At 46.6% G+C, this 24,253-nt stretch overlaps 1 protein-coding gene across 3 annotated transcripts in view; it reads right to left on the bottom strand.

Annotated features, from left to right (window-relative positions):
- Window positions 1-24,253, bottom strand: part of UBE3B (ubiquitin protein ligase E3B) — a 452,538-nt gene that overhangs the window by 87,747 nt on the left and 340,538 nt on the right. For all 3 annotated transcript variants that reach the window (XM_086943106.1, XM_086943107.1, XM_086943108.1), the window contains one exon: window positions 5,380-5,438. In XM_086943106.1, the coding sequence (XP_086799232.1) occupies window positions 5,380-5,438 (59 nt within the window). The remainder of the gene's footprint in view (window positions 1-5,379; window positions 5,439-24,253) is intronic.

Below are 24,253 nucleotides of genomic sequence, written 5' to 3'. Positions count from 1 at the left end.
GACTCAGCTACAAAGAGGCTACTGCCTCAGTGAGGCAATGGGCGATCACACCTTAGTCTGCCGTGGCTCCTTTGTGTAGCCAGGCAGGCACTTCTCCAGAGGTGGAAAACCAATTGCAGAACTTTTTTCCATGAGTAGGGGCTCATTCTGCTGGGTACACCTTAGGGGTGTGTACAGAGCTCCACACAGGGGAAGAAGACCTGAGCCATCTTGGATTCAGGTAGAGAAGGGCACTCTGTGATTGCTCATGGCAAAATCCCCAGGAAGTGATGTAAAGTGGCAAGGGTTGCCTCATGTGAACTGGTCACCAATTGGCTAGTGAGTCATCCCCTCCCACAAACATGAAGAATGCATAAAAGTGGCACTCAATCTTAAGATCACTATCAGACTGGAAAGAAAACTGGAATGCATATGCTGCAGCTGGGGGACCCACAGAGAGGACTGTGTCTACTCATGGCAAGACCTCCACTTGTGCCAGGACAGAAGAAGTGACTCCAAGGGCTAGGAGGCTAGTTACCCATCAGGAGCTCAACATCTAAGGAAGCCTGCACCCTCGAGGACCCAGCTGCCCTAGAATGCCTGCCCACTGTTGGATGCCGTAGTGTACTCTGAAAGATAGAGTCCTGACCTACATGAGGTGTCCCTGAGTTTGTGGGACCTGCGGCTCAAGCAAAAGTGGACTTTGGTCCCCTCAAAAGAAATATTTGTTTACCAGCAAGTAACTGCTGAGACCTCTGTAAGCAGGAGACCAATTCACTCATTGTGACCGGACATGCCCTTGGTACCACTAGTGCATCGTGGGAGACCGAGCCCTGATGCCAGAGATGACTCATGATGCTTGTAAACCCAAGTGTAGTCCCAGGAAAACTCACATCTCTTCAGCATCGTCAACATCATGTATCCCCAGGAACACTTCTTTGCTGGACCTCGATAAGGGACAAATATCCATTGAGGACATTGAGACTGTGGGACCGGATAGGTAACTATCTACCAGGACCTAAGTTGTCCCTGTGACTTGCTCCCAACCTGTTGTAGCTCCTCCAACAGAGTTTTGATAGAGGTTCTAGCCAGTTAGCTCAAAACCTAAAATATATTAGCAACTATTTATTGCATTTTAAAGATGAACTACAGTAATTCATTTTAACTTTGAAAAATCATATCTCCGGTTTCCCTTAATAGATTTTTGGCATTTTGGTGTCCGTTTAAAGATAAAAGTGTACCCTATTTCTATAAATTATCAGACTTATATTATGTTGCGTTACTTACTTACCAACTGTTTTGATGTCAGTCAGTCAAACACACTTTATTTCACATTATTTCAACACATAAAAAGTACAGATATAAAACAAGTTAAAACAATTACCTCAATAAAATCTATATAAAACGTCATATAAAATAAGTCCATACATTTATAACTTCATCCGTTTCAGATAGAAAATCCAATTTAAAGTCCAATTATAAAGTTAAACGTGTTCTACAGGCCACTGCCCACAAATAAAAAGCAAGAGAGTAATACACATAGGGATCTGGGAGCTGTTGTATAAAGTGCAGTGCCTGCTTATATAGAGTAGAATTGTATTTCCGTAACATGGGGACTAACAAAGCGTTCCTTTGGGGACCATAGAATGTGCAAAAAAAGAGAATATGTAGGTTGCTTGAGGTCATGAATTTCCTCCATCCAGGACCTGATGAACATCTTTCAGGATTAGTCTGCAGACAAACCTTGAAACATCAAAAATGTGTTCCTTCTATTGAACATATACACACGAAGCTGTAAAGTATCTTGAGTAAACAAACGCTTGCCAAGTAAGAATCTCAATAACATAAGTTAGGGAGAAATGTATGATTTCCGAGTCAAATTAACAAAAAATACAAGGGACGTGTGAGGCATTAGAGTACAAGTTAAATAATCTGGTGGAAAGGGTTGGGGCAATGGAAGTCTCTTTAGAAGACCTCTCAAAAAAGGTTGACACGAACAAAGAGGAGATCTAGAAACTGAAAAACTATGACAAAATCCTCTGGGACAAACTGGAAGCCCTTGAAAATAGCGCTAGACGGAACAACCTAAGGATTTTGAATGTTTCTGAGGGCCTTGAGGGGGAAGACCTTAGGGAGTTTAGGATCAACCTCTTAAAAGAATTTAACATGGACGTGGATCACCGCAGTCAGAGGACGATATTCAAAGAGTGCACCACGACCCCTTCCTAAAAAGAACGGGGAAGAAGAATCCAGAGGAGGATCCTGGTAAACTTTAAATCATATACATTAAAAGAGAAAATCCTGGCCAGGGCACTCAAAGCAGGAATATTCAAAAATGGAGACTGGTCTTTTCCTTTCATATCAGATATTTCACGTACCACGCACGACAGGCAATAGGAGCTCAGGAAGTTTATTCAAGAGTTAAGGGAGTTGGGGGCCACTGCTAACCTACGCTTCCCCGCCTCCCTAAAGGTGATTTGAAACAACAAGATGTATAACTTTAGAGATCGCAATGAAATTAGCATAATGATCAAACAGATAAAGCACAGCAAAAATAAATTATGTCGATATTGCCGATGTTAGCGAGAGAGCTCGATGGAGGTAATCACACAGAATACCTCTAGTTATTTGGGAGGGTTCCCCAGGGTGGGGTGGGTGGGTCACATGCAAAAAGAAACTTCAATTAAAAAATAATTTTTTGTTCTTCCCTGGGTGGGAGTGCAGGTGGGTAAAAAAATAACAAAAAAATTCCTCATTTGTTACTTTGGGTCAATTGGTTGCTTTGGATGTGTTAGGTCTCCAACCATGTCTGGTAAACTTAAATCACGCGGTTAGGGTGTACTCTAATTATGGCAAGTCAAGATAGGCCTATCTACTTGAAGGTTTCATCTTTGAATGTTAATGGTCTCAGAGTGGCCCCCAATAGAAATAAAATTTTGGAGTACCTAAGACTTTCAGACACTGTTTTTTTAAAATACAGGAGTCTCGTATACTTGAAGAGTAATGGGCGGAGATACTTAAGAGGCAAAAGGCATTGTGTATGCACCACTCAGTCTTGCTGTGTGAAGGGGGTTGCACTCCTTTAAAAAAAAGCTATTCAAGCTACGTTGGGAGAATGTGTCGTCGACCCCCTTGGTAAATGGGTTATAGCTAAGGCTAAGGTTCGAGGTGTTTGGCTGTCCTTCGTAGGATATTATGGCCTCAATTTAGACAACCCTGCCCCTCTTTATGCCCTACTTCTTCGGCTAGTTGACATAAATTAACCCATAATACTGGGAGGGGATTTTACCATAGTTATATACCCAGCCCAAGATACAACATCTAGGAGGGCGGCGGCTGCAACACCCAATATGAGAAAGGCTTTGAAACAGGTGATGGTTGATATGGCCCTTGTTGACATCTGAAAGTTTATGGGTGGTAAGGGAGAGACGGCAGAGGGTTCACCTTTCATAACAAAAAACATGGCCATCGATCTAGAATAGACTTTTTTCTGGTAGATGCAACCATTTGTAAAAAATACCATTAGAGTCACTCATGTTCCAGAACACCTATCAGATCTCACTGCTGTCACTTTAGAGATTACTCTTAGAAATAGGCCCTCTTCACAGAGACCTGCAGGTGGTTGAAAAATGTAAGGTTGCCACAAAGGAGTTTTTTTCCTCTAACCTAAATTCCGCCCCTCTGAACATCGTATGGGATACCTATAAGGCTTTTTTAAGAGTTATATTAATTAGTTTCAATGCAGCACAAAGCAGGAGCACATAGCAGGAAGGTGAGGGAAGACATCAAGAATTTAGAAGTCTCAGTACATACTTTTCAACAAGCCTTAGAGCAGGCGACCAGCGGTTCCAACACAGTACAACAGGAGCAGGAATTGCAACGGTCTAGATCTGAGTTAGCCGAATGTTTAGAAGTAATAGAAGGAAATGGGAAGCTACCAGATTGTCGCATCATGAGTATGGGGAAGAATGTGGCAAACTGCTTGCCTGGAAGATCAAGGCTGATCAGACAAGGAATCTGATGAAGGGTCTTAGATGTCAAAATTCAGGCGAAATAGTTTCAGATGATATTGAGATCGAAAATGCTTTTGTATATTTCTTTCAAGATCTCTATACAGAAGATTTGTTAGTGGGTGAGGACCCATTTGTTCGCTTTTTCCAGGATGTAGAGCTCTTGTGTCTTCAGGGTGCTGCAAGAGATGGTTTGAACATTCCTATTACTCAGGAAGAAATTCTAAAGGCTGCTAGTGGTTTAAAAAGGGGGAAAGCTGCCATGCAAGATACCCAGCCCAACGAGATTTATATGTCTCGTTGGGCAGACATATAAAACTCTGGGTTCAAACTTTAGGACCCTGATTAAAATCCCTGAATTTTCTGAAACTTTCTGTTTCTTTTTTCTTCTTTCCTCTCTTGTTCTGCTTTTCCCTCGTTTTGCTTCTGTTGGAAACTAACAGTCCAATGATTACTGCATTCAAAATACAGGTTGCACAGATGGGGGAATTTTGTTTCCCTTTTTCTGGGATTGGGCATCCTTTTGCACCGGTAGATAAGAGTCAGCTTCCTTATGGACTGCGATGTTTTCAGCACCAGATGTTTTCTTTTAACGCCCCTTCTGAATGGAGAGTCCGGGCACTATATTGGTGCGGTTGGTTAGATTTGCTGACATCCAGAAATGCAAACATTGACAAATGAGGACCAAAAAAAAAAAAGAATCTCAATAATACCTTTGAGTAATATGTGGAGATTAAGGACAGAAGCCTGGAGTACTGGAGTAACTGGGCATATACAAATACCATGTTGCACAATATGACTCACTATCACCATTTACTTGTGGGCCAGGGTATGCTTAGTTTATATAGTACTTTCCTACAGAAGTTTACTCTAGAAGGATCAAAAGCTTTCACAATAGGAAAGTGTTTCTAAAGTTCTAATTGGGCTGCACCACATCGAGCCACAGGTCTCATAAGATACATGTTTATAACTTTGGCCTATCTCACGGGTCCTTCATATGAAAATGATCTTCAAGGCTAACCTCCGGATTTCTTTCCAGACCAGTTTCTCTTCTTCATCTACTACAATGGAGTGATCGAAGTACTGCAAATCTGTACTATGTGCTTATGTATAATTGAATCATCCCACTGTCTCCTTCTTCATTACTATAGCTTCCCAATTTTAAAGCAAAGGTGTTTACACTACTGAAAATACTGGCAAGCACATGATAACATAAATACATACCAATGGCTACAAAGTAATTTCAAGAAATAAAATATGTCAAATAAAAACTTTACACATTCTTCATTTCAGACAAGATCTGTTTGCTCCAATACATGTGCTATATACGCTCATGATTTGGAGTAACATATTTAAGATGTTTAAATTTAAAAGTTAAGTATACACTTACTTATTTTCATTTGTGACTGCCATTGTCTTTCCTCCGGGAATTAGTTCATGACAAATGAGCTATGGAGGGAAACAGGAAACGTTAACTCTGGTGCTGAAGGTCTTGAAGGCTCTCTCCTACTGTCACGCACACATTTCCATAACACAGTGCACAGACTTTGCTACACTTGTGCATAACTCCTCGAAATTGGTCCCACTGCCTCCTGAGTATTTTCCCTCTGTTTCCATCCATTTACGCTAGGTAGGACACTTTCCTTTTCTCAGCTAAAGGTAAGTGGGACATAGATCGTTGGTGTAGCAGGAAAGAGACTACGGACTAAAAGCGCCATGAAGGTAGCCTTCCTTTTACAGTGTCCATCTCTCTCCTATTCCCTACTTAAAAGACTGAATCAAAAGACAGAATACATTTCAGAGCTATAGTATAGTCTCAAGGCTGACGCCAAGCACATATGGAGCAGAGGAAAGCTTCGCCATGTTTTGTATGGCTCTGGCACTATTCACCACAGTAAGACCACTGCCACATGCACTACTCTTATAACCTGCCTGCGGTATATACCCGTACTTGCTTTTCCTCTTGTGTCTCACACCTTCCTTTCCTCATCCGAGAGGATAACATTTTTCCTTTCTTTTGTTTCCGGCTTTCTGACAACGTACCCTAAACCCACCTGAGAGTCTATGTGCAGCAGTCAACTGCAAACTGACTGTTACAGGAATGTAATGTTTTCCGTTGACAGCATGTGCTGCTGTGCATAGTGTGAAAACAGTATCCCACACTCTAAAGCTGTGACCTGCGAGTAGTAGTGGGAGGTGCTTGGAACAAAGTTTTAGCATGGTTTGACCCACCTCTGCTTTTTGTTCGGCCTGAACATTCACATACCATTAACAGTGTTTAGTAAAGATTTGAAATGATGACCAAGTAGCAGCCTGACATATATCTGTTAATGGTATGTTGCCTAGGAAAACCTTTGTGGCTCCAGTCTTGCAATAGAATGTGTAGAGTGCACTAAGCTATAGCATAACATAGTTGAATGCATCTAATAAGCAACCCTGAAATACCCACCTCAAAGACTGGGATAACAAGATGCAGAGGTGCAAAAAGTTGTTGTGTTTCCCTGACTGCAAGAGTGTGATTTACATAAATCACGATAATCCATCTAACTTGTGCAAAGAAGGGGGTAAAAATGAAATAGCTCAAATGGTGCTCCCATTAGTGTACAAAGGACTTCATTAAGATCCCAGATGCGGGCTATTGCTACCCTAAGAGGAATTACTCTTTAGCCCTTCCAAAAATCCTTAGTGTCAGGGATTTGAAAAACTGTCTGGCCTCCATTTTGAAGATATGTACTAATTGCAGATATATGAAACCATAAATATGTATACCAATCTGGACGTCTGTATGTGTAGAGCTAGCACTAAGGTGCTGTACTGTGACAATTCGGAGACAGAGTATTGCAGTAGCTCACACATTGATTTGGCAGAATAACATGCTTTAGGCATTCTAGCTTCACTAAATTGTTCATAAATGTTCATACATCCCTGTGGAAGTTATGTTATACTCTAAATTATATTTAAAGTGCTTGTACACAAATGCTTCTTGGCACTTTAGGAAGGCACAATCTAAAAATCTAAAAGTGACCAGGGAAACGGACTGGATGATACTTGGGCCCAATATAGGCAGTCGGGGAGAATTTTACTTCCACCACCCTGCCTTTACTTTTCTGACCAATTTAGAGTTAAATACCGGTCCAGGTAAAAACTAACTACCAAAGCGGAACCTAAAAGAATATTGACAACAACATCATGGAAATTTTCTCCCACAGTGTGGGGATAATTTTTAAAAACACTGTACTGTCCCTCACCACCAGTATATTTCTGTGACAGACCATGAAAAACAAAGCCATTAGACCAGCCACTCTAACTAGGGCAGACAGTCGGATGGCTTACCTCCAATGACCCATCCTCCCTAGGGCTGTTGGAGGAAGTTTACATCGGTGGAGTAAATTGTACTCTTGACTCAAAATAGGGAAGGCACAATGAGAGTTTGGTGGACAGGGTATTCAGTCGCCGTTGCGACAAAGTACCCTGCCTGCCAAACTCTATATCAGGCCCTTAATTGTTAAACAGCAAGGTTTACAGCTGGCGATTTGTTTCTGCCCGCAAACTCAGTGGAGAAACAAGCATTTACAATGCAATGGTTTCCCCTTTTGAAAAGTTTGAGATATTGGCATTGTAAATGACCAAATTTGTATTTATGTGTTGGTTTCGAAAACAGATAAATAAATGCCATCGTCATTTACAATGGCAATAGTTTAATCTCTGGCAAATGCCACACAAAAACACACAGACCCACACACACACACAGACCCACACACACACACACACACAGCGTTTCCTCTGCTTGTTAACGTTTTACACATTATGGAAATTACAGTAAACGGACCGAAATCAGGGCTGGAGTGTGACAGGCGAATGGGAAATGCTATCAAAAAGGAGATCACCTTGTAGGAGCCAGAGCACATACATCAATAATCACTATACAGATAGGTGTTAGCAGCTCATGAGCATGTACCTACATCTGCTTAGGGCATGCAGTGAAACAGGTCCAAATATGTATGTAAAATGATTTTGCAGACAGTGAGCTTTCTTTAATGGAGGCCCAAAAGAAAGGACCTGCAAGGGAGAAAGCGGGAACGTAAACTTGAAAAACGAAATATCTCAATGGACACCACTTTTGGGTGACCGCCCCTCGGGTACACATGGGTAGTTTTCAGATTTGTTTTTCCACAAATAGCGCCCACTCCTTTAAATCAAATCCACTCCTGCAGTAGGTGCATTACAATAAGGCTTCGAATCCATGTTGCTTCTTTCAAAAGGAGCACGGTATTCTTTATTTTAAATGTAAGGGGACGGAATGTGAAAAAATACCAGGTGGAACCTAAACCGTTCAGATAAGACATTTTCTGCTATGCTACTTATTGTACAGCAAAACGGGTAAACCAAGTTTTTTTTAAATAGTATGATGATCCACCATAGACGAATGTTCTTCACGTAACCCAAACAAATTGAAGCAAGGAGCATGCCTCGCCACGACTCAATCTAAAGCAATTTTACAAAGGGGTCACCACCATGCGCAAATCAATCAATCGCTCAATCAATCAATCAATCAATCAATCATAACACTTGTATAGCGCACTACTCACCCGGCAGGGTCTCAAGGTGCTTGGGGAGGGGGTCCGCTACTGCTCGAACAGCAAGGTCTTGAGTTGTCTCCTGAAGGCGAGATGGTCCTAGGTCAGCCAAAGATGGATGGGGAGGGAGTTCCATGTCTTGGCCCCCAGGTAGGAAAAGGATCTGCCACAGTCGGTGGCTCTTCGGATGCGTGGCACGGCGGAGAGGGCGAGGCTTGTAGAACGTAGCTGGCGGGTGGGCGTGTAGAAGGTCAGGCGTTCGTTGAGGTACTTGGGGCCCAGGTCATGGAGAGATTTGTGTGCGTGGGTGAGGAGCCTGAACGTGATCCTCTTGTTGACAGGGAGCCAGTGCAGGTCACTCAGGTGGCCGGAGATGTGGCTGCGTCGGGGGATGTCCAGGATGAGTCGGGTGGAGGCGTTCTAGATGCGTTGGAGTCTTTTCTGTAGCTTGGCTGTGGTTCCGGCGTAGAGGGTGTTTCCGTAGTCCAGACGGCTGGTGACAAGTGCCTGGGTGACCGTCTTCCTGGTTTCGGTCGGGATCCATCCGAAGATCTTCCGGAGCATGCGTAAGGTGTTGAAGCATGACGAGGAGACGGCGTTGACTTGTCTGGTCATCGAGAGGGAGGAGTCCAGGATGAAGCCCAGGTTGCGTGCGTGGTCTGTTGGCTTGGGAGTGGCGCCCAGGGCGGGGGGCCACCAGGAGTCGTCCCAGGCGGAGGGCGATGGTCCCAGGCCGAGGACTTCTGTCTTGTCTGAGTTCAGTTTCAGGCGGCTGTTCTTCATCCACTCGGCGACGTCTTTCATCCCTTCGTGTAGGCTTGTTCTAGCTGTGGTGGGGTCTCTGGTGAGGGAGAGGATCAGTTGGGTGTCGTCGGCCTAGGAGATGATGTTGAGGTTGTGCTGGCGTGCGATGGCTGCAAGAGGTTTCATGTAGATGTTTAAGAGGGTGGGACTGAGTGATAATCCCTGCGGTACGCCGCAGATGACTTCGGTGGCCTCGGAGCGAAACGGGGGGAGGCGGACTCTCTGTGTTCTTCCGGTGAGGAACGAGATGATCCACTCCAGCGCCTTCTCTTGGATACCGATGTTGCTGAGGCGTTGAACTAGGGTGCGGTGGCAGACAGTGTCGAACGCTGCAGAGAGGTCCAGAAGGATGAGGGCCGCTGTTTCCCCGTTGTCGAGCAGGGTTCTGATGTCGTCGGTGGCTGCGATGAGGGCGGTCTCAGTGCTGTGGTTGGCTCAGAAGCCAGACTGCAAGGGGTCGAGGGATCTGTTTGTCTCGAGGAAGGCTGCAAGCTGTCTGTTGACGGTCTTCTCGATGACTTTTGCAGGAAAAGGGAGGAGCGAGATGGGGCGGAAGTTCTTGAGGTCGGTGGGGTCAGCTGTTGGTTTCTTCAGTAGGGCGTTGAGCTCGGCATGCTTCCAGTTCTCCGGGAAGGTGGCGGTGTCGAAGGAGGCGTTGATGATGTCCCGGAGTTGGGGTGCGATGATGGAGTCGGCCTTGTTGAAGACGTGGTGGGGGCAGGGGTCGGTCGGAGATCCGGAGTGGATGGTGTTCATCGTGCGGGCTGTGTCTTCTGTGGTCACCGCAGTCCAGGTGCGGAGGGTGGCGGTGGGGGGCGTTGGTTCGGCGGTTGGGTGCGTGGATGGTGCGCTGAAGCTGTTGTGGATGTCGGCGATCTTGCGGTGGAAGAACGAGGCGAGAGAATCGCAGAGATCTTGTGAAGGAGTGATGTAGTTGTTGCCGGTGCTGGGGTTGGAGAACTCCTTGACGATGCTGAAGAGTTCCTTGCTGGTATGGGCGTTGTTGTCCAGTCGTTCCTTCAGTGATTTCTTCTTGGTAGTACGGATGAGCTGGTGGTGCTTGCAGGTGGCGTGTTTGAGGGCGGTCATGTTGTCTCTGGTCTGGTCGAGGAGCCAGGCTTTCTCGAGGGTGCAGCAGTTTTTCTTGGAGTCCTTGAGTTCGTCGGTGAACCAGGGGGCTTTCTTGCTTCTGGGTCTGCTGGTAGGGTTCTTTAGTGGCGCGAGGTCGTCGGCGCAGTCGGTCACCCACTTCGTGAGGTTGCGCGCTGCTTCGTTGGGGTCCGTTGTGCTGGTGGGTGGGTTCTGGCTAAGGGAGGTGGTGAGCTGTTCGGTGGTGATCTTACTCCAGCTCCTACGAGGTACCTGTTGCGGGTGGTGGTGGGTCCTGGTTCTTCTGAAGCTGAAGTGGACGCAGCTGTGGTTGGTCCAGTGAAGTCCGGTGGTGTGGCTGAATGTGATGTGCTTGCTGGATGAGAAGACTGGATCAAGCGTGTGGCCGGCGTAGTGGGTGGGGGTGTTGACCAGTTGCTTGAGTCCGAGGTTCGCGAGGTTGTCCAGCAGGGCAGAGGTGTTGTGGTCCTTGTTGTTCTCCAGGTGGAAGTTGAGGTCCCCTAGGAGGATGTAGTCAGCGAAGCGGAGGGCGTGTGGGCTGATGAAGTCCGTAATGTCTTCGCTAAATTGTGTACGTGGTCCCGGGGGTCTGTAGACAAGGGTGCCTCTGAGGGTCGTCTTTGGGTCGGTGTGTATCTGGAAGTGGAGGTGCTCGGCGGCGGCGAAGGTGTCGTTGGAGTCGGTTGAGATGCGGATGGTGTTCTTGTGTACGATGGCGATGCCTCCTCTAATCTGGTTGACGCGGTCTCTCCGGGTGATCTTGTATCCGTCTGGGATGGCGATGGTGATGTCTGGTGCGGAGGAGGCGTTCATCCAGGTTTCTGTGAGGAAGGCGACGTCTGGTGCGGAAGTGTCGAGCAGGTTCCAAAGTTCGATGGCGTGTCTGTGTATGGAGCGGGTGTTGAGCAGGATGCACTTGAGGTGGCTGTTGTTGGTACTCGGCTTGGCGGCAGTGCTGCAGGTCCGGATGCAGGTGAACTTGCAGGCTTGGCAGGTGAAGGGTCCGTGGGTGCGTCTCCGGGTGGCTTGGTGGTAGGCTCTTGTTCGGTCGGGTTTGAGTGCGATGAGGGTGGCGGCGTCGTAGGTCCGTCGTGTGGGCAGGCATTGTTGGGGGCCAGGGGTCCTGGCGCTGGGCGCGGTCCAGATGCGGATGGGCGCAGACGGGCTTACCTTTGGCGCGCCTTCGGCACGCCCGCTGCGCGTCAATGCTGCACGTACGCATGCACTCTGCCATAAATGGAGAGTGGGGGGGCAGGGCAAGGGAGGAGCAGCTGGGAGGCAGGAGCGGGGTGGCGAGTGGGGGGAACGATGTGGTGATGCTAGAAGGAGTGGGGGTGGGGCCGCGGGGGAGCAGCGGCAGGGAGCGGGGTGGGGCAGGGGAGAACTGGGCGACAAGGGGCAGGAAAAAACAAACACGAGGAGGAGCGTGAGAAAAACGGCAAAGAAACAATACAGAATACGATTTACACTATACAATACAATTTACAGAACGAAGCAGGCACAGAGGGTAAGTCAGGGGCAGGGGGCCAGAGAAAAAACGGCGATGACGCGATACAGAAGACAGATAACAATTAGCACGCGAAGCAGGCACAGAGGAAAGTCAGGGGCAGGGGGCCAGACCTTACAGGGGCACAAGACTACTCCTGGCAGCGGCGGCAGCAGCGGGAGGAGAACGGCCACACTCGGGGTGGGCCACGTGGCAGGAGGAGCGACCGGACTGTCCAGTCGCTCTTTTTTTTGTTTTTTAAACTGGCGAGAAGTATTTGTCATCACCGCACTCTGGAAATGCACAGCATGGTGATCACTTGTGCTTCAGTTGGATACTGTTACTCCTCCCTAGTACTAGGTACCTACAATAACCTGGTACATTATCTGCCCTGGTCAAGAACCAATTACACGTGTAGATTAAGTCTCCGGTCTTTGTAAAAGATTGTACCGATGTGAAACTTAAACATTGCTGAATTAATGAATGAATGAATGATAGATCGAACCTTGTAAACAGCTACTCCAACCGGAGTGTTCCGGCGCTAGAGGTTCACAAATGACGGCAGCCAAGGATGACTTAACTCTTAAAAAGGCATGTTTTTAGCTGTTTCTTAAAAAGGTAGTCGTATCAGTGGATATCAAAACACTTTTGTATGTATATTGTCAAAATCTGCACGAAATACACTAGCTTCACTAATCATTTCACATGACAACTACACAATAGCACTAGCTGTACCACAAACCTCCCCTTGATCGCAATCACGAAATTCAGACTATCTCGACGACAGAAAAACACCGAATGCCTGTTTACACACTACCAAGATGGTAAAATTAATATACTATTCTCTCAAATCCTGGCGTAAAATCTCTGCATGAGATTGTCAAAGTGATTGCCTGACCCTGGAGAAACACCTAGAGGCAGTCAATCAAAGACTTACACATGCTGGCGAATAGGATGCGCCAATCCAATGTACAAGAATATGCAATTAACTTTCGTGCTGTAAGAGGAAGTCAGGATCCCCGGCAGTCTGCAAGGACTGCTGAATTTAGCTAGCTTTGATAGACAAGTGGGATACCCTCTATTCCCTCCCAAACAAACTCAGCCACATGTACACTCTTTTTACTAGCTGCATGCAGCTTCTTACCAACAGGAGAGCCATCTGGGTTGTATGCACCAAACACGAACATACCGCACACGGACAGCGAGAGGGGGGCGGGAACAGGCAAACGGACAGCGGGAGGGGGCGGGAACGGGCAAACGGACAGCGGGAGGGGGGCGGGAACGGGCACACGGACAGCAGGAGGGGGGGAGGGGGCGGGAACGGTGATTGCCTGACCCTGGAGAAACACCTAGAGGCAGTCAATCAAAGACTTACACATGCTGGCGAATAGGATGCGCCAATCCAATGTACAAGAATATGCAATAACTTTCGTGCTGTAAGAGAAAGTCAGGATCCCCGGCAGTCTGCAAGGACTGCTGAATTTAGCTAGCTTTGATAGACAAGTGGGATACCCTCTATTCCCTCCCAAACAAACTCAGCCACATGTAGACTCTGTTTACTAGCTGCATGGAGCTTCTTACCAACAGGAGAGCCATCAGGGTTGTATGCACCAAACACGAACATAACGCACACGGACAGCGAGAGGGGGGCGGGAACGGGCAAACGGACAGCGGGAGAGGGGAGGGGGGCGGGAACGGGCAAACGGACAGCGGGAGGGGGGCGGGAACGGGCACACGGACAGCGGGAGGCGGGCTGGAACGGGCACACGGACAGCGGGAGGGGGTGAGGGGGGCGGGAACGGGCACACGGACAGCGGGAGGGGAGGGGAGCACTCACCTGGACTTCTTCCGGCGGCGGTCGGCCTGGAAAAATGACCAAAATAAACCTTCGAAGAAAAAAAAAATAAACCACCGCCCACCGCCGCATGACGATCGCAAAGGGGCGGGATGAGTAAAAATCGCGGGAACGCCCACGAATCTGCTTGCAGAATGACGAGCAGATCTCTCTTCCAATGGCTAGCCTCCATTTATGGAGCTAGCCAATGGAAAGAGAGGGTGGGACAACGCACACATACTGTAAACATTAGATTTCGCCTGCGCCGAAAAGCTGCGCGGTGCCCAGCTTTCGACAGGCGAAACATAAAAAGCTGTAAAAAAACACATGGTTTCAAGGGGCCATTCTGGTCCTAGAGATGGCAAGCAAGAAATGGTTTACAGATCTGAGGGAGCAAGACAGTTGAAAGACTTAAACGTTACAAGAGTTGGAATGGATAGTCAGTGTAGAGATGGCAGTATCAATGGCATATGCAATTTTCAGGCAGTTTTTGTGAGCACTTGTGCTACAGTATTTTGAGCAAGTTGAAGCTGATGTAAGATTTTGTCTGGAGATTCAGTGTAGATTAAATGTGTGTAGTCAAGACATGACTCAATGGCAGCGTTCATTATTGGCATATGCAAAGAGCGATCAATGAAAGGAAAAAGCATTTTTAAAAGAGGAGATCCGTTGAAATAGGAGCAGGTCACAATAATGGATTGGGTTTCCAGGGCCTTTGTGCTGTCCAATAGAACTCCTAAAGTCTGCACCAGTGTAGAAGTATCTGGGGGGCTGCCAACTGTATATGTCTTTAAGGCGGTATCCCATTTCATGATCAAAGAAGGCAAAATAATTAACATCTTGTTTGTGGTCATCTTGAGAAAGTTGATGATCATTGTTCTCCTGACAATGGTAAGGGCCTTCATTAAAGGTTACGTCTTTTGATTGGGAGACTTGTGCACACCAGATAGCCTAAAAAACAAGCATTGGAAATGCAATAGGGCTCGCATTAGGAAAGTTTGAGCTATTGGTCTTATAAATTTTTTTTTTTAAATTTATGTGTTATTTTTTAAACTAGCTAAATTAATAGCTTTGTCATTTACAATGCCAATAGTTATAACTTTCGTAATGCAACATGTTTTGTATTTACGTGACTTAGATGTATTGATATTACAAATAACAATGGCTTTTAATTTTTTTAAATAATTAATACTTAAAAAATGTATTTAATTTGTAATGGCAATAGCTTAAACTTTGTAAATAACTTTTGTGAAGATTATGTTCCGTGTTTTTTATTGCGACGGAAATCCAAGAACAGAAGTGAAATATTAAAAAAAAATTGTGATTTGTTATAAAGCATAAAAGCTTGAAAACAGCTTGAAACATTGAAATAACATATTTGAACCAGTGATGCTGTGGTTGCGCTGAGTGATACTGTGGTTGCGCTGAGTGATGCTGCGGTTGCGCTGAGTGATGCTGTGGTTGCGCTGAGTGATGCTGTGGTTGCGCTGAGTGATGCTGTTGTTGAGCTGAGTGATGCTGTGGTTGCGCTGAGTGATGCTGTGGTTTCGCTGAGTGATGCTGTGGTTTCGCTGAGTGGTGTGTGCATCGGTGGAGCTTAGTGGGTGCATTGGTGGAGCTGTGTGGTGGGTGCATTGGTGGAGCTTAGTTGGAGCATCGGTGGAGCTGTGTGGTGGGTGCATCGGTGGAGCTGTGTGGTGGGTGCATCGGTGGAGCTGTGTCAGTGGAGCTGTGTGGTGGCTGCATCGGTGGAGCTGTGTGGTGGGTGCATCGGTGGAGCTGTGTGGTGGGTGCATCTGTGGAGCTGTGTCAGTGGAGCTGTGTGGTGGCTGCATCGGTGGAGCTGTGTGGTGGGTGCATCGGTGGAGCTGTGTGGTGGGTGCATCGGTGGAGCTGTGTGGTGGGTCGTTCGGTGGAGCTGTGTGGTGGGTCGTTCGGTGGAGCTGTGTGGTGGGTGCCTCGATGGAGCTGTGTGGTGGGTGCCTTGGTGGAGCTGTATGGTGGGTGCCTCGGTGGAGCTGTGTGGTGGGTGCATCGGTGGAGCTGTGTGGTGGGTGCATCGGTGGAGCTGTGTCGGTGGAGCTGTGTAGTGGGTGCATCAGTGGTGGTGGGTGCATCGGTGGAGCTGTGTCGGTGGAGCTGTGTGGTGGCTGCATCGGTGGAGCTGTGTGGTGGGTCGTTCGGTGGAGCTGTGTGGTGGGTGCCTCGGTGGAGCTGTGTGGTGGGTGCATCGGTGGAGCTGTGTGGTGGGTGTATCAGTGGAGCTGTGAAGGTGGAGCTGTGTGGTGGGTGCATCGGTGGAGCGGTGTGGTGGGTGCATTGGTGGAGCTGGGTGGTGGGTGCATCGGTGGAGCTGTGTCGGTGGAGCTGTGTGGTGGCTGCATCGGTGGAGCTGTGTGGTGGGTGCATCGGTGGAGCTGTGTGGTGGGTCGTTCAGTGGAGCTGTGTGGTGGGTGCATCGGTGGAGCTGTGTGGTCGGTGCATCGGTGAAGCTGTGTAGGTGGAGCTGTGTGGTAGGTGCATCGGTGGAGCTGTGTCGGTGGAGCTGTGTGGTGGCTGCATCGGTGGAGCTGTGTGGTGGCTGCATCGGTGGAGCTGTGTCGGTGGAGCTGTGTGGTGGGTGCATCGGTGGAGCTGTGTGGTGGGTGCATCGGTGGAGCTGTGTGGTGGGTGCATCGGTGGAGCTGTGTCGGTGGAGCTGTGTGGTAGGTGCATCGGTGGAGCTGGGTGGTGGGTGCATCGGTGGAGCTGTGTCGGTGGAGCTGTGTGGTGGCTGCATCGGTGGAGCTGTGTGGTGGGTGCATCGGTGGAGCTGTGTGGTGGGTCGTTCGGTGGAGCTGTGTGGTGGGTGCCTCGGTGGAGCTGTGTGGTGGGTGCATCGGTGGAGCTGTGTGGTCGGTGCATCGGTGAAGCTGTGTAGGTGGAGCTGTGTGGTGGGTGCATCGGTGGAGCTGTGTGGTGTCTGCATCGGTGGAGCTGTGTGGTGGGTGCATCGGTGGAGCTGTGTCGGTGGAGCTGTGTGGTGGGTGCATCGGTGGAGCTGTGTGGTGGGTGCATCGGTGGAGCTGTGTGGTGGGTGCATCGGTGGAGCTGTGTCGGTGGAGCTGTGTGGTGGGTGCATCGTGGAGCTGTGTGGTGGGTGCATCGGTGGAGCTGTGTGGTGGGTGCATCGGTGGAGCTGTGTCGGTGGAGCTGTGTGGTAGGTGCATCGGTGGAGCTGGGTGGTGGGTGCATCGGTGGAGCTGTGTTGGTGGAGCTGTGTGGTGGCTGCATCGGTGGAGCTGTGTGGTGGGTGCATCGGTGGAGCTGTGTGGTGGGTCGTTCGGTGGAGCTGTGTGGTGGGTGCCTCGGTGGAGCTGTGTGGTGGGTGCATCGGTGGAGCTGTGTGGTGGGTGCATCGGTGGAGCTGTGTAGGTGGAGCTGTGTGGTGGGTGCCTTGGTGGAGCTGTGTGGTGGGTGAATCGACACTTGTATGTTCAATTCTAGCGAATACTGCCCTCCTGCGACAAGGAAGCAGTAACTATTTCAAAGGCTCTTAATGAACATAGTAAAGGGAGTCATGCCAATGGCGTGGCGAAACGAAAGGAATGAGGTCTGCTACGTTAATTAATGGGCCACTCAAACCCGGACAGACAGAAGGTAAAATGGCTCAGAACTCACGACTTGGAGACGGAAGGCCTCCTGGACAACAGGGGATCTGGGGCCCTGTGCTATGCCCACGGGTAATGCTACCTACTACCTACGCCATTTGCAGTCAATGTGAATGTAAATTACAAACATTTTAAATACATTTTCTTTTTCTAAAGCTAGACAACACTTTTCAAACATGTTCCTCTATTCATTGACGTTCATAAGCAATCTCAATGACACAGAGTAAAAAGAAAACGTGGGGAGAATCCGCTGTAATTTACGGTGAGACCCAAAAGACTGGAACGCACACGTCCAGAAGCCAATCGGCTCCATGGGCATTTTATCAAAAACGTTTCACATTAGAAGCTAGGCACATATGCCATTTGTTGGTATGCCATTTTCCACTGGGAAACTCCACGTTTCCACAAAACATGCCCTGCCTAACTGCATAAGGATGCACTGATTTACAGGCAGTCTCATTTTAAACATTGCTAACATCAGGAATGTCACCTCTCAAAGACACTCAACAATCAGATGTACCTATGCCATGAGCTCAATGTAATGTAGTTGGCAAGCTTTTTATTTGTGAGTGTCTTAAAGCGTTAATTGGATTTCTGACATAGAGGGTCGTACGTCTCTATGATGTTTTAATGGAAGGTGTCGAATCGGGGATTATTTGCCGCAGCAGTGCACAAAGAGCAAATACTGTGATTCTGAAATCATAAATGTCATTATAATTTTGGCTTCTACTATTAAACAGGTCAAAGCCAGTATTTGTTCATGAGGATTTAGTTTCCACTTGTGGTGTCCTGAGTTTGCTCGTATGTAAACAGATTTATCAGTATGTTCAGTTAATGCAGTTTTTCGTATGCCTAACAGAGTGTGGAAGTACTTAATAAAAAAAAGTGTGCTGTTTTCACCGCTGTCAGGAGAAAGCATATGAACAGCAGGCGACCCGAGCTCATTCCCTGCAAAAGTATTTGCTGAAGGGCGCATTCTCCTTTCTTGTTTTTTAGCACGAACGGTACAGCAAAGCAAGGCTGTAGAAACCTGCAAAGATTTCAAATCTTTATTCGATTAAAGAATGTCCTTGTCAGCACCCGCGCCTACATGCTGGCTGGTTTGCAGGAAATGCATGCCCGAACAACCACGAAATCCGAGCAAATGACAATTTTCTGTCGATGCCCACATGCCAGATATGAATTTAGCTTGTTTTCCTCATTTTTAAGAGAGGTGTTTAGGGAAGGGAGCTTCAAATGTGTGCAGTTTGCCAGAACACAGGTTAATGATCGGGTCGCCTGCTGTTCATGAGACACGGCCTGGCGGCCGTGAAACTGAAAGTACGGCCGACCGGCGGTGAATAATTAGAGAAGCTGTGGGAGGGAGCCTGGGCTGCCTTTGATGTGGTAATGCGAGGCAGGAGGGCAGACGGCTGATGGCATTGTGCACGCGCTTTTTAGGTCTTGCGCTTGCGATATGACCTAAAAAGCACATGCAGTGCATGGAATCGCCAGCGCCAGTGGTTAAACTCTGGATAAGCCACTATAGAGCTTCTCCAGCTATGCGCAAAGCGCATCAGCAGGCGAGCTCTAAAAAGGAGTACCATCAGCATAAATTTAAAAACTTACCCGTGCTTGGTGGAGCAGCTAGGAAACAGGCCACATGTACATATATTTTGTAAACTTGTGGGTTTGTTTAACCCCTTCCATGCTCATGACGAGCTCAGCTCGTCATGAGGCACGGTTGAGCTGTGCTGATGACGATCTGAGCTCGTCATGAACAATGGGGCTCATAAATAGTCAGCACAGGAGGGGAAAAGCCATAGCAGCCAAGGTGTTAAGGAACCATAATTGCAATTACCTGTATTATATGACATAAGTTACCAAACATACACATTCTAAGACCCCAGGTGCCAATTGAAAGAGTGAAGGAGTTGGGATTGGGATAAAACAGTTGGCCTTTATGATGAACGAGCAAATACAGATGTAAGAGAAGTCTTTGATCTGGATATTTGCATGATTCCATGGGGGATCTGCTTATATTGGAGCGATGAGAATGAGCGTCATTGGTGTTGCCTCATTTTGTGCACCTCATTGAAAGTGGGGAAACAGAGATTGCAAATGTCCCAGACTTGTTTATCAATAGCTGGTGGTGAGGATACCTGCAGGCAAAACCTGGGCATTGGAGGTTTGTGAGGGGCTACCTCAGAGGCGAACAACATTATCACTGTGGTCCATTAATGATAAAAGTACTGAACATGTATCTGGGAATTGATCTCCAATCCAAGAGTCTCTTCATTGTGTCTGGTTGTAGACTGGCAAAGCCGCAGTACACTCCTGAAAAAAGCTCAGTCTGCAAGTGTATGTGATGCTGCAGGGATCAATGCCAAATCTTGTAGGCCACCTAAGTGTTTTGGTATCGTGAGCAAGGTGCAGAGTTGAGCTCCAGACTTCTGTTATGTTATGGTGACTTGTAGAGCGCACAGCTGCCCCTGCGAAGGGGCGACCCGGCGTTATAAATAGAAAACTGCTGTTGAATGAGTATGTGGAATATGTGCATATACAAATTTAGCACCATATAATCCTTGTGCTTTCGAGTCATGATTTTAGTAACAGACATGTTTCTATTGCCTTTCTAAACTCCAAAATGTTACTTCCTGTGTGTTATTTAAAAAGGGAAATAATTAGAAGTGATGCCAATTTATATCCGAAGTTTCTATTTTGACTGCACAGTTTGAGTTTCGATTGCAAAAAAACAGGTCCTTACCCACAGATTGCCTGATAAGCAATGCAGAGGGATTTCATGAGATTCTTCTTTCCACTCATAGCAACTATAAAGATTTCAGGGCAGGACAGGGCTGAAGTGATTCCACCTTCTCAAGTTTAGATGAAATGTTGCTGCCACATTCTGGATAACTTGTAACTCACCTATTAGTTTTATGATATGGCATTAAAAAGACCATTTGCATAATCAACAAGAACTATTCATGCCTGAATCTTGCGCGACAGGCCTAGGTAAGGGAAGATATGTCATAGCATTCTCCTTGTGCAGTTGTCTCTGATCGCTTTTTAAACTTAGATTTCGAGTGACAGGTGGAGTCCATTGTTTCACCAAGGTTTTTCACCTTCTTCGATGTTGTCAGTGTTAGTCCTTATCTCTAGATACCATGGGGTTAGAGAAACATAATGGTATAATGTCTCACAGGTGAGAACTTTTCGTTTTTGTTGAGTTTAATGCAAGGTGACTACTGTGCATCGATTGTTCTATTGCAATCAGGCAGGCCAATTTCTAGGCCTGAGGACTGAAAGGTTTTCTGCTTCTAAGATGATTGGGACATCATCTCCATAGCTCTAGCAATTAATCTTGAAAGATTTTATAAGTTCAGAGAATGGTGACAGGTACACAAAAAAAAGGTGCCATTGTTGATTCTTTAGGCTCACCTACCTTAGACAAATAGGGCAGAGCAGAAGGGTGTAAATGTGATGATGTAGCCTCTATCTGTGTGGCAGGATTTTATCCATTAAAGGACACTCCCTTCAATTGAGTTTTCGTTTAGCCTTTCTGACAATAGCTGGTGGTCTACTGTGCCAAATGCTTATGATCGATCTAAGAGGATTCGTGTTGCGACTCAATTTGTATCTACAGAGTTCAGCAAGTCAGCCAAGATAGTGATTAATACCGATTCTTTGCTATCTTCTTGTCTGAATCGGGTCTGTCTCTCAGAGAGGAGTTTGTCTTGTTCAATAAGGCAAGATGCCTCAGCAAATACTACCTTTTCAATGAATTTACCCAGGAATGAACCACTAAATATTGTTCTGTAATTTGTTGGGTCCAACTGTTCGAGCCCTTTCTTCTTTAGTATGAGTTTAATATACAATGTTTTTTTGGGCCACATTTGATAGTGGTAAGTTGAAGACTGCTCAGGCTGCAGAAGTTTCTTGACGAATGCTCTATTATATTTTAGTTGGGCCTGTAGGAGATCTTGCTATGTTTCTAGATTTGATCAGATGAATAAGTTACTTACCTTCAATAACACTTTATCTGGTCGAGACAGGATTTAGCCACAGAGTCCTCAACTTACAATATTTGACCTCTGTGATCAGTAAAGGGCGTTGAGTGACTCCGTAGCAATGCCATACACCTGATGTGAATTCAACGGAGTCCATATAAGCACTTCCCTGAAGTGCTGACGCCAGTTTCTTCTGTGACCATTTTCTACACAAAAAACGCGGAGCCACTATAGAAATTGCCCACGGAAACAGTGTACCAAAAAAAGAGACAGCTTTCTGTCAAACAGTTACAAAGCCCTAAAGAAAGGCATCAGAATGGCAAGAAAGGGATCCTGGAGGTAACAAGATAAGCAGTTCACAGAGCTGGGACGATGGGTGGATCAGTAAAGTATCTGCTGCTAGATCCTGTCTCTACCAGATAAGGCATTACTGAAGATAACTTATTCATTTGATAGAGACATCTAGATGCAGATTTCTTACCTTAGAATTAGATACCCAAGTAATACCTGTCCCGGAGGCGATACTGAGGACTGATCCCACAAAAGATCCCTGAATAGATCTTGATGGTCCGAAATGGGATAGAGTGACCAGGCTGTCTTACGAACATAGGTGAGGAAACCGAGGCGCTCCACAGAACTACTGTTGGAAGCCCATTGGGAGCTAAAGACTGCAAGACAGTGAAAAGCATATGGGGACTCTTACCCACAGCAGAGGGGTAAGAAAGTGTTGGAGTGAACACTTCAAGGAACAAATATACTATCTAACCTTGTCGAAGGTATACAAACGAACCCATACCACTAAGATAGAGCTCCTGCTCTGTGTCATGGAAACCTGTAGGTGAGCTAACCATGCCCTGCTAACACAGAGAAAAAGGGAATCTCAGAGCACATCCACAATGGAGAACGAGAGAGATAGAAAACCAATCAATCCTGCAACAAACGCATTGCAAGAAGAGAAACAACAACTTTTGGTAGAGACCACTCTCAGAAAGAGAAAACCCTCCTAGAGAGAAGGTAACCCTCCAGGACTTCGAACCATAGAGATCCAGAGATTATCAAAACGAGGAACACCTATAGAATAGAGGTATCTTTTGAAAGATACATATAATCACACATACATTGGCAATAGACCGACGTTGACAATAACGGAGAGAAAATTATAGATATATGGATTATTAGTACCCAGCTGGATAACCAGCAGCATGGTACTGTAAGAGAGGAGAGATGGAATGGAGGGCACCATACACCCTGTCATATAGCTATTTCGTTTCTATATACTGTGTTAAGTTAGCATGAGCTTATTAAATGTTTAAACGCCATTTTTCCTTTTGCTTAATTTTACACACAACACATAATTGTTGTTTTAGCTTTCAACCCAGAAGAGCTTCGTGATTTACTTGAGAAATAATATGTTATTGCTCTGATATCAGTTTTGCTTGGTACACTGTCTGCACAGTGAGTGCTGAAGGCTCCAAGGATAACTCTTCCTTGAGGATGGTTTACTGTACAATATCCTTACAATTGGGTGTTACAAACACCGTTGCCCAATGTAAAGGAATAACTCACCTTGCACACGCTGCAGCATATAGCCACATCCGATAATCGGGGTTACGGAATAGGATTAATTTATATTTTCTTTCAAATATACTCAGAGTAATTACCAGACACGTTAGTCGAACTTGCATTTCGACTCCCCTAAAAACAATGTTGGAACAATAACAAACACGTCCCCTTGACTATCTTGGACGTTTCGTGACATACCACGTGATCTCATGCGGTCACGTGGTAATACCAGGAAGAACGAATACCAACACCGCCGGCACCTCGGCGTTCAGTCCGGGCCGCGGTGGTGCACGAACAGGTACTCGGAGGGGAGTCGCCTGCAGCAATGTAAGTACAGGGGAATAAACCTGTGCGCTTACGCCCTAATGCCATTACGACACCGTCAGGGTAACGGGTACATAGTAATCTGAGCGCTTTCTCCTATTTGGCCACCTGTTTGCTCAGATATGCGGCGTGAAGATTACCCCACACCGCGTTTGCCCATGAGGATACGCACTGACGCGCCTCCTGTGAGTTTGAGAGAGAGACTCTCTTGTCTTCCATTTGTTCTTTTTGTTTTAACTATTCTTACCTACGGAGCCTCTTGAGACTCCGTCTTTTTGTGAACGATCATTTAAGTGCACTTGATAGCTTGGTGTTATCGATTTTATCATTCCCATTCTGTCACTGTTTTAACAGTTGGGTACAATGTTGAAGTCTCATGAAATTTGAGGAACGTATACTCCAGTGACCCACAGAATTTCTAATAGGCTGTGATGGTAGCGTATGCCTGTTATGACAATGGGTACACTGCTAATAAACACCCACCTTGATTAATTCACCTTATAGGTATCTTTCTGTCCGGGTGATGGGACGTAGTAGTATTATTTGATACTGCACCATATTATTTGGGACTGTTTCATTCTAACCACTGAAACATTTTTTCCCTACAGGTACATGACTCCAGCAAAATTGCTGCTTGGGTCTTGAACGGCTTTATAGCCGTAAGTATAATCTATACCTTTTAAAAAAGAAAAAACGTTTTATTTTTCTTTTCACACAAACTCCTCACGGCAGGGTGCAGATTAGGGCGTGTACACCACCGGAGGATTACATGCTATGGTCCTGATGAAAGCTGAGCGACTCGGGCTCCAAACAAGCAGAAACATGTTGACCAATTTTCTCACTATGGACTAGGGGTCTTTACTAACAGACCACACCTATGGGTCCATTTATATTTGTTTTTAACCAGTGCAAATCGGACTATTAATA

Source organism: Lissotriton vulgaris, chromosome 11 (genome assembly GCF_964263255.1).
Source record: "Lissotriton vulgaris chromosome 11, aLisVul1.2, whole genome shotgun sequence".
NCBI lineage: Eukaryota > Metazoa > Chordata > Amphibia > Caudata > Salamandridae > Lissotriton > Lissotriton vulgaris.
The sequence above is the reverse complement of the archived record's forward strand: the minus strand, read 5'-3'. Positions and strand labels throughout refer to the sequence as shown.